General features: G+C 42.8%; 1 protein-coding gene and 1 long non-coding RNA gene across 2 annotated transcripts; one reads left to right on the forward strand and one right to left on the reverse strand.

The window, feature by feature from the left end:
* Positions 1-1,699: 1,699 nt before the first annotated feature.
* Positions 1,700-4,593, reverse strand: LOC126398855 (uncharacterized). Its single transcript, XM_050058497.1, has 2 exons — positions 4,153-4,593; positions 1,700-3,697 (listed from the first exon to the last, which is right to left on the reverse strand). The coding sequence occupies exon 2, from the start codon at positions 3,602-3,604 to the stop codon at positions 2,135-2,137; it is 1,470 nt and encodes a 489-aa protein (XP_049914454.1). The 5' UTR covers positions 3,605-3,697; positions 4,153-4,593; the 3' UTR covers positions 1,700-2,134.
* Positions 4,594-5,880: 1,287 nt separating this feature from the next.
* On the forward strand, positions 5,881-8,589 carry LOC126398888 (uncharacterized). Its single transcript, XR_007570825.1, has 3 exons — positions 5,881-6,019; positions 6,252-6,409; positions 7,840-8,589. It is a non-coding gene; the product is annotated as an uncharacterized LOC126398888 (long non-coding RNA).
* Positions 8,590-10,042: the final 1,453 nt, after the last annotated feature.

Genomic DNA, 10,042 nt, shown 5'->3' on the forward strand with positions numbered 1-10,042 from the left:
TGAAATGATGGAGGCTGACCCAGACTGGGCACCATCCCTACATCTGGGACACACATCTGTTACACCGACAAACACTGCACGCTCTGCAAGACGAAGTAGACGGGAGCAGCTACGGAAAGAGACACTGCAAGCACCAGAGATGGGGGTCCACCAGGATGCAGACATTGGAGAGCTACAGACCAAGGAGGGGACATCTGAGCCTGGTGAAAAAAGCAGTGAGCAACAGAGTGAGGAGGGGACACCTGATGCTGGTGAAGAAAGTGATCAGCTAATCACGGAGGATGAGACACACAACACCAGTCAGGATGTGACACAGACTGAATGTGACCTGTGTGTGCTCAGGCGTGCAGAAGTAAACCGCCTGTTAGAAGAAAACAGAGAGCTGCGGCGTGAACTTAATGAGCGCAGGATGTCTGATGGTTTCTTTGGAGAGGATGATGAAAAAGTAAAGTACTATACAGGTCTGCCAAACCTGGGAACCTTTATGGCATTATTCTATTTTTTGATGCCTCTCATGCCCAGTCAAAAGAAAATTCTCACTCCCTTTCAAATGCTTCTGTTAACCTTCATGCGCCTTCGATTGGATCTGCCTGCGCAACACCTAGCTCATCTGTTTCGCGTTTCCCCAAAGGCAGTGTACAGAACATTCAATGAAATGATGTCTTTTTTATATGCAAACTTGAGGCGTTCCATTGTATGGCCAGATAGAGACACTCTGCACAAAATCATGCCTCACCAGTTTGTGGAGGCCTTTGGACACAGAGTGGCAGTGATTATTAACTGTTTTGAAATTTTCACAGAGAAACCATCAAATCTGAAAGCACGTGCCCAAATGTTTTCCAGCTACAAGCACAACCACACTATGAAGTACTTAATAGGTATTACACCCAAGGGAGCCATTTGTTTCTTATCAAAAGGCTGGGGAGGTCGTACAAGTGACAAACATATAACCTTGAACAGTGATTTTCTTGATAATTTGTTGCCTGGGGACATTGTCTTGGCTGACAGAAGTTTTGACATACAGGAATGTGTGGGCATGTTGTGTGCAGAGGTCAAACTCCCAGCATTTACAAAAGGCCGCTGTCAGTTAGCAGCTAGAGATGTGGAGGAAACTAGAAAAATAGCACATTTGAGAATCCATGTTGAAAGGGTCATTGGAAATGTTTGTCAGAAGTATAAGATCTTAACAGGAACCATACCCATAAACATGATTCTTCCATGTGAAGGTGAAGAAGCCACAATGTTGGATAAGGTTGTCACTGTGTGCTGTGCCCTGACAAACCATTGCCCAACAATAGTTTAGAAACATGGATGATGAACAAAGATATGATGATGAAGTATGTATGTGTACAGTTAGACCAGTGATTCCCAAACTTTTTCCAGTATGCCCCCCTTTCGGAAGCCAACAAAAGTTAGACACTTGGAAGTTTTCTTTTCTTTTCGTACTATTTGTGCAAGCAAAGTTTTTATACATTTTTGTACATGACTTAAACATGAATAATAAAGTATGTCAATTACATTTTTGAAGTCTTCTTGACTCTTTGCCTCTCTTAAGCACATAAATAACTAGTGTTCGTTTTGATAATGAAAATTACTCTTCATTACTAATTACATTTTAAAAATCTTGTGGAGATAAACACTGAATAGGAAATATGATGTTTGCTAACAAAATGAGAAGCTTGACAGTTTTACTTTTTTAGATATGTAATTTATTTCACAAACAAAACACAGCAGCAGCACAATGGTAAACAGATAAAATAGCAATACAAGAAAATACAAAATATGTGCATGCCAAGTAATATAAATAACAGTTGTAGCATAAAGTATTCAAGTAAATTTGTCCCACTTCACATGACAAGTCCTGTAGTGAGAGAATTGCACATCTTTGCATGGCAGTTTCAACACTGAAACAATATATTGTGCAATAACAATTGTGCTAAAAACATTAGTGCAAACTATGTGCAAATTTGTCAACAATTCACAGATACTTGTACATTCAAATATTGTAGATTCAAAAAACAGCACGCACATCCAAAAACGTTGAATACTGGGTGCTGGACAGAAGAACAGATACAAAAGTACAAAAAATAGGTCCGCACACTGTTCAACAATGTTCAAATCAAAGTTTTCATGTTCAATCATGTTTCTGAGAGGAACAACGAGAGCAGATCCAAAAGTCTTCTTTAGCTGTTGCATGTTGTAGACCAACACAGCTTAAATGAAACCACACAATGGGGCAGTTTTGATTGTCACAGGCCACCATGTCATCTTTGCTCTCTGGTCCACGACAAAAGCACCACAACTTGACAGCTCTTTCCTTCTTCCTGGACTTCTCTGATACTGTTTTTGAAGTTTTGCATGGTCTTTTCCTTTGTGGAACAGAAATCAATGCGAGTGGTGCCCGTCTTGCACCCAAAGTGAAGTAGCAGCTCACCAGTTCAGGGAGACACACACACTCAAAAAATTGCTGTGCCTTTTTCAAGAGAGCACTCCAGAGTTGTGGGTCAGGCGCCACACGCAACACCACGCAGTCTTTCAGAGTCCACACAACAAAATCGCAATACTCAGCATCTGTGACAAAAATTTGCGTCTGTACTTGTTTGTAATATGGATGATACTTCTTAAGCTGCAGCTCTCCATCCACTATTTCCAAACAGAAGTTTTTGTCTCCACTGTTGCATGCCTCCTCAACAGTAGTGTCACGATACTTGTAAGGGCATTTTATTTCGACGCAGCCTTTTCCACAGCAAGTGCACTGCACAATCCCATCCGGCGATGCTCCAACCTGAGGAAAGTTTGGGTTTATGATAAACCCACACTGACTCATCTCAAAGCCACAGTGATGTTTGTCAGTCTGCAGTCTGTACTGTGTTTGCCCTCTCTCTTCATTTTGTCTTCCCCATGCAGTAGCAGCACATCGGTTTGTTGCACTGTTGTTAGGACAACAAACTGCTTTCACTGTGGACAGTGCGGGCTTGTCCAAGTCCGACACATAGACTGCATGCATATTTGATGCTGTAATCCTTCCAATGCGGAAGTGATACCAAGCTGAAGATCTGTACTGTGGTCTGCTGTTTTTTTCAATGTAGTGTGCCTGCTCAGGTGAAATGTCTGCCTTTCTTGACAAGGTTTTGCAGTGTAGGCGCAAAGCAGATAAATCACTGCCATCCATTTTCTCATCACGTAGATGGCGCAGTGAATCTGGTGCTGAAAATGGCTGCACTGGGTCTGCAAATGCATCACAAAATGCTGGGAGATTCGACAGAATTGCGGCTTTTGGGGATGCTTTTTGCAGTTCTGTAAGATATGAAGCCCACTGGTCCTGTGTGGAAATGCCGAATGTACAGTTGTTCATCGTAGTCCTTAGAGCAGGCATGTTTCCTTCCTCACCATCCAGGAGTTTATCAAGGCATTTTCTTTTAGCTTTTGCAGTGGTGAAGTCGATTTTGTGTCCTGCTTCTGCTCCCACTTTACTGATGCTGCTTGGTATCATCCAGTATGCAGGTTGTCCAGTTACTGTTGTTGTCTCTCTGCATCTGACAACCGCCTCCAGCTTAAACAGCATAGCTGCAACATGTGTACATGTCTCCGCTATCCCAGCCATACATGTGCAGTGACCTGATGATATGGCTCCTGATGGCTCGATGATGGCCCAGGCCTTGAGTGGTGTGTCAGACAGGCGTTGGGAGTGCAAGACCTGTAGACAACACATAGGCAGACAGACAACAACAGTTTACAACAGTGTTCAATCATTTCCTATATTTTGCTTAATTTGTAAGGTTGTCTACATTATTACAGTTTCTGATTTACAGGCCGCTGACAGGTTTATTTCTGTGGTTAGACAAGTTGATGTCTGTTAAACCAGATGATTAATAACTGCTTGATGCTTGAGTAATTATGTTGTATGAAAAAGGGGTAGGATTATTAGATCATTTTCACTTTTTTCTAGCTCCTGTGATGTGAATGAGGTCATTTTTTCACAATAATATAATACACATAGTTTGCTTGTTTTGTCTGATTTGCTTTACTTATTTTAATTGTGGGCATAAAAGATGCCCACAATTAAAATAAGTAAAGCAAATCAGACAAAACAAGCAAACTAACCGTAACCACCAACCATAACTTCACTTCATTACAGCCAAGTTAGCTTACCTTTGCAGTGACGAGTGTGTTGTCGCAGTCCTGCGGTCGAAATGTGAACAGTTGCTGCAACCAGCCATTCGTGAAATGTCCGTGAGCTTCGAGAGATTTATAGTTTCTGAACTGTTCATATGTGTAAGCGCTGATACCGTAAACGAGGTAGTTTGTTATATCCAGCGATGAAGTTGGAGGCAGTAATGTAGCGTCGGAGCTCCAGTCTTTAGCTGTGAGGTCGTGCGGCTCTATGTTATTGATTGTCGACAATTTAGCCAAATACCGGTCCCTGGCCACCTTGATAAGTTTGTCCCTGTACGGTATCCTCTCATCCTTCTTATTCTTCTCCAGCTCGGCGACTGGGTAACTGTTTAAAAACTCACTACTAACTGCTAACGTTACTAACTACGACTTCCCCAGACAGCTACTCCAGTTCTGTGTTTACATCCGCGGTACAACCAAAATGGCGCATGGGGGCGTGTCTGCCAGTTAGGACACGTGACTGACAAAGACCGATACACCGCCAAACTACTACTGCACAGTTTACTGTATGCTGCTTGGGTCAGGACGACTCCCCCATGGTACGTCATCACTGTAAATATGAAAAAAAACAGAAACCCACAATTTTCACCACATTTTTGCCCTTTTTATCTGTGAAGATGAATTTTTTAAATTATTTTTTGGGTATAGTTGGCCTAATCATAAGCTCAGAAATGTAAATCCATAAAAAAGTCATAAAAATTTTCAACCTGACACTTTAACGCCTCAGTTAGGGGAGGGAACACATAGCTCATTCCTCTACTCCATCTAACTTACACTACACTACATCTACTTTTGTTTATTGTGTACACTGTTTACATGTAGATTATTTTTATTCTTATTTTACTTTATTTTATATTTATATTACTCATTTATACCCTGGTTTTTACTTGACCTACCTGTACTTGTACTTTGTATGTGCATTAGCCACTGGACACAACAATTTATAAAATAAAAAGATGAACTTCTAATGTTGCAGCACATTGTAGGTATGAATTCAACGAGAGGAGTCCACAGGATGACTCCGAGGAGTCATGAACCCATGGCAGATGGCACACACCACATTATATTACATCACCACATCATATTACATCACAGCACTACATTTCAGTACATGATTTGTTAACTTACTGTTCATTTTAGCTAATTCATATATGTTCTCATCTATATTTGTGATTTCATTGAAATATCACTGACCATATCTATTCCACAGTATGTTTTTGTCATCATTACAGTCAGGTAGACAAACATTTATAATTAAGAATCCTGTACTCTTTGATAATCATACATGAGTTTGCATCCTTGTGTAGCCCTGTCTAAAATCAATCAGTCTACAGTGCATAAAATCAGTAACACAGCATAAATAGTTGTATTAAAACCCCAAAGTTAATAATACTAAACTGGTTAAAATATATACTAAAAAAATGCATAAATATCATATGTACAGTTTAAAAAGTTGTGCTATTTACAGTTTAAAAAGTTAAATATTTGTAAAAAGATTTACGTTCCATTTAAAAAATCCGTTATTCAGGAGAAAAGGAGTTTGTTGGATCTAAAGTCTGTGTAATCAGCCGTGCAACCTAACCTGTTACCAGTTAAATGTCAGTCAATCTGTTTCTGTATTGTCATTAGGGCTTTAACAAATTAACAGCCAATCCAAGCCATTCCCTCGTTAAGAGGCGGGACAAGTGGCGCAGGCCAGGGTAGTGTTGGGTTTTCGCTAGCAGACATGTTGTTGTCCGGAGAAAGAGACAAGGCTGCGAGTTGCTTAGAGTATTTTCAAGTTTTATCTGCAAGGTCGACTACTCGTGGTCCTGATAATGACTTGTTTAAAATCCGAAAAAAGGTAGATAAGTGTGTGCCTTCTTTTCTGTGCTGTAACTAACTGTTGTAGTGAAGACATGATGTGTGATGTTAGTTAGCGACCTGCTAGTTAGCTTAGCATACCATGTCAATGTGCCTTGATATCATACTGTTACTGTAGCATTGTAATGCTTCCCAGTTAAAACGGACTTCATGTTAATTCGCCATGACATAGCGTTTGGTATTGTGGCTTAACTGAGTTAATATGCTTAAAGGAGATGTGGCGAGATGAAGAGAGGTCGAGCGGTTTTCCCGGTCTTCCCAGTCTATGGACTCTGCTGTTTTCTTCCTGTGATGCTGTGTACTAACTGCTCAACTGTGACTGCCATTGGCCCTGTGACTGCTATCCCCACTAACAATTCGTTTGGGATTCGTGAGTACTAACTGAACTAACTGAACTTGCACGTGCTTTTTTGTTTCTGCTCATGTCAGAGTGAAGCGGCCATTAAAGTTTTTAGGCCTCACCGCACCCTAACTTCAAATCAGGCCTGCAACAGTGTTAGATCTCGTGATTAAGGAGTGAATGTGTGTGTGTGTGTGTGTGTGTGTGGGCCCACAGTTATACACAGGGCTCGACAGTGCGAGCATTTTACTCGCATTTGCGACTAAAAATAGGTGTGTGCGAACTGTAAAAAATATTTAGGGGCACATGTGCGCAAAAAAAAAATCAGCCGAAGCAGCCTATATTTTTGTCAATAAAAAAATATGATACTCTAACCGCAAATGTTGGAGGAACTCCAGCCGCCTTCCCTCTTCACCGTGTGACACGGTTATGGGCGGTTTTCCAAGCCACTGTCGACACAATGAATATAAGTCCCACTGTCGGCAGCGTGGAAATAAGTCAAAGTGTGGAGGAGATGGACCGGGTGGATCTCCGGGGACGCCTGCTCCGTTCTCCCTGTAGTTCAAATAATTTCAACTCTGAGCGCAGCGCTCGGGCGGAAAATCAGAGCGGTGCGCGACGCCAAGGGTAAAGCCCTTTTCACACAGAGCGCGCAAAGCGCAGACCTCCGCCGACGAACCAATTCATTGTGTATGTGCTACCGCGGCGCAAGAGCGCACCGCCCTGCCGCCGAGCTGAGCGGCGCGCGCGAGGGCGCATGCCGCGGCGTCTGCGCTGCGCCAGCCTGCGCTAGAATTGAACATTTTTTAATTTCACCGCAACGCGCTGTGACGACACCTCAGCGCGTCCAATAGCAGAGAATGTGGTGGACTGAGAAAAAAATTGGCGGAGAAATCCTGATAAACAGCAAGATGGAGGAAAAGATAATCATGGCTGTGTCCCTCTGTGACGAGCTGTGGGACACACGATTACAGGCGCACCGCGACCTTCACAAGAAGGCACAAAGGTGGAGAGAAATCTCCACCAGTTTGAGCCTACCAGGTGTGTTTAAAAGTGGTAGAAATGTGATATTTTGCTGCTCTTGTAACAATCCAATGTTAGCTTAAAATAAAATATAGCATTCCAATGCCTCATATCAGGATCACATGAATCAGTTATCAATATATGGTTATAAAAAGACCATGTGACAATATGTTTGTAAACTGAAGCTGATACTTTACTACACGTAGGCCTACACTCAGTATGTAAAAATCTACATGACTAACATGAGCTACACACTATTCTTGCAAAGAAAATGCAGTACAGGCATACATTTAATAATGTTATATGTGACTATTCGATTCAGATGGGTTATCAAATGAGGAAAAAAACACATTAGCCTTATTTTGTGCAGTTAATCTTTTTTAAAACAACATAGTTCATTAGGTTTTTAAATAAAAAATGTTTTTGATTATTTACAGTGGACGACTTGAAAAAAAATGGAAGAACTTGAGGGACAGGTTCATTAAGGAGAGGAAAGCAGCCAGGGAGAAAAAAAGTGGGTCAGCAGCGGACCACAAGCCCCTCTGGAAATTTTATTCAATTATGACTTTTTTGGAGCCGAGTGTGACAGAGAGAGAGAGCACATCTAACTTCTCCAGCACACGCCCCCCCCCACGGATGCTGATGATGACACCTTCACCCTCAATCTGACCATGGTCCCCTCTGAGGAGAATGAAGTGTCCGAGTCTGTGGTCACACAAGGCACCTCAAGCTTCCCCTCAGCGCCAGTGTCCACCCCCTGTCCTACTCCCCCACTTCCTCCAGCACCCTCAGCACCCCCAGCAACCCCAGCACCCCCAGGACCCCCAGGTCAGAGGGCTGGGAAAGCTAAAAATAAAAGACAGAGGCAGGATGATGAGGCCTTCGAGAATGAGGTGATGGGGATGCTCAGTGCTAGGCCAGATGAGGAGGAGCTCTTCCTGCTGAGCCTGGCACCTCGCCTCAGAAATCTGACAAGTGAAAAGAAGAGTCTTTTTAAAATAGAAATTCTGCAGGCGTTGCACAGGGCTGAGTTTTCATAGACTTTTTTTTACGTTTTTGTTAAAAACACACACACACACACACACACTCTATTGAGTCTCCTCGGGCTGCTGTGAAGGCGATGTTTTGGGCCTGTTCTGGTTCCTGTTAAATAAGATCAAGTTTAAATAAAAAAAGTTTGCAAAAAATGCAGTATTTATTGTATCAGATCTTTTTATGTACAGATATGCTTTTGATATGAAGAAGTAGGAGGATGACTTTATTCATAAACTGTCAGTCAGTTTTCCTTTTATTAATTTAAATACTGTAAAATACAGGAAAAGCTCTTTAGGAGTAAATGGTTGGCTCTTAAAAGAGCCTTTTTTGGAGCAGCAGAGGAAGAGGGTGTGGGTCAGGTAGGCAGGTCAAGCGAGGTTGTTCTGCCAGGGCACTTCACCAGCAGCAGAGAGGAAGTAGGTGGTGAACTTCTCCCGCACTGCAAGGGCATCTCTGGAGGCATGGTTAGAGCCGACCCTTCTCAGCTCTGGCAGTGCAGGGGGGCCCTCAGCTTCCAGTGTGAGGTCAGCCTGTGGTGTGGAGTTCCACCTCTGAAAATTGTGAAGGGCCACAGTGGCCTTCACAATCCAGTCAATGTTGTCCGGCTTCACTCCAATCACCCGGTGATAAATCCTCCACTGGGCAGCGAGGATCCCGAAGGCATTTTCGACCACTCTGCGGGCTCTGGAGAGGCGGTAGTTAAAAATCCTCTCAGACCTGGAGAGGTTTCGTCCAGGGTAGGGCCGGAGGAAATTCCTCCTTATAATAAAAGAACAAAGCAGACCCATTTAACAACAATGACACCATTTAGCAAAACTGGACAAATGATCAAAGACAACTAAAACACAATAAAAACTACAAGTCAATTTTAGGTTAACACAGTGCCATAACAAAATAAAAAATATTTTTATAATTCAAAACAATTCTTGTTTTTAGGAATTACTTTTAAAATGGTGAGTATTCCTATTGTGAAAGCATGTTCTAATTTGAGAATTTTTTGTGTGAAATATTTAGATAAACGATTATACATAGCTTTGTCAGTAAATTTACTCACTTGAGAGGAAAAGCCTCATCTGCCACAAAAGTGTGAGGCATGGGGCCCAAGTGGTCTGCACCTGGGAGAGGTGCATCTTCTGGGAGATCCAGAGTGCCCTCCCGCAGAGCACGTCCAAAAGAGGATGCAGCGAAGATGCCCCCACCACTGCTGCGACCAAAAGCCCCCACATCCACCACCCTGAAGCGGTAGCTGGCATCCACAAGGGCAAGGAGGACGATGGAGTAGGTGTCCTTGTAATTAAAAAACTGAGAGCCAGAGTTTGCTGGTGCCTGGATGACAACATGTTTGCCATCCAAGGCTCCCAAGCAGTTGGGGAAGTTCCACCTCTCCCTGAAGCCCTGGGCTATTTCCCTCCAATCAGCAGCCTTCGGGACAGGAAGGAACTCCTCCATCAGGCTCTCCCAAATCACCTGGCAGACCTCCGGGACGATGCCTGCCACCGTAGAAATCCCCACGCGGTAACTGGAGGCAATGGTGGTGTAGGAGTCTCCAGTTGCCAGGAATCTGAAGTAAATTTAACTGTCTTGAGTCACTATAAATTACATACA

This window comes from Epinephelus moara, chromosome 12 (assembly GCF_006386435.1).
Source record: "Epinephelus moara isolate mb chromosome 12, YSFRI_EMoa_1.0, whole genome shotgun sequence".
NCBI lineage: Eukaryota > Metazoa > Chordata > Actinopteri > Perciformes > Serranidae > Epinephelus > Epinephelus moara.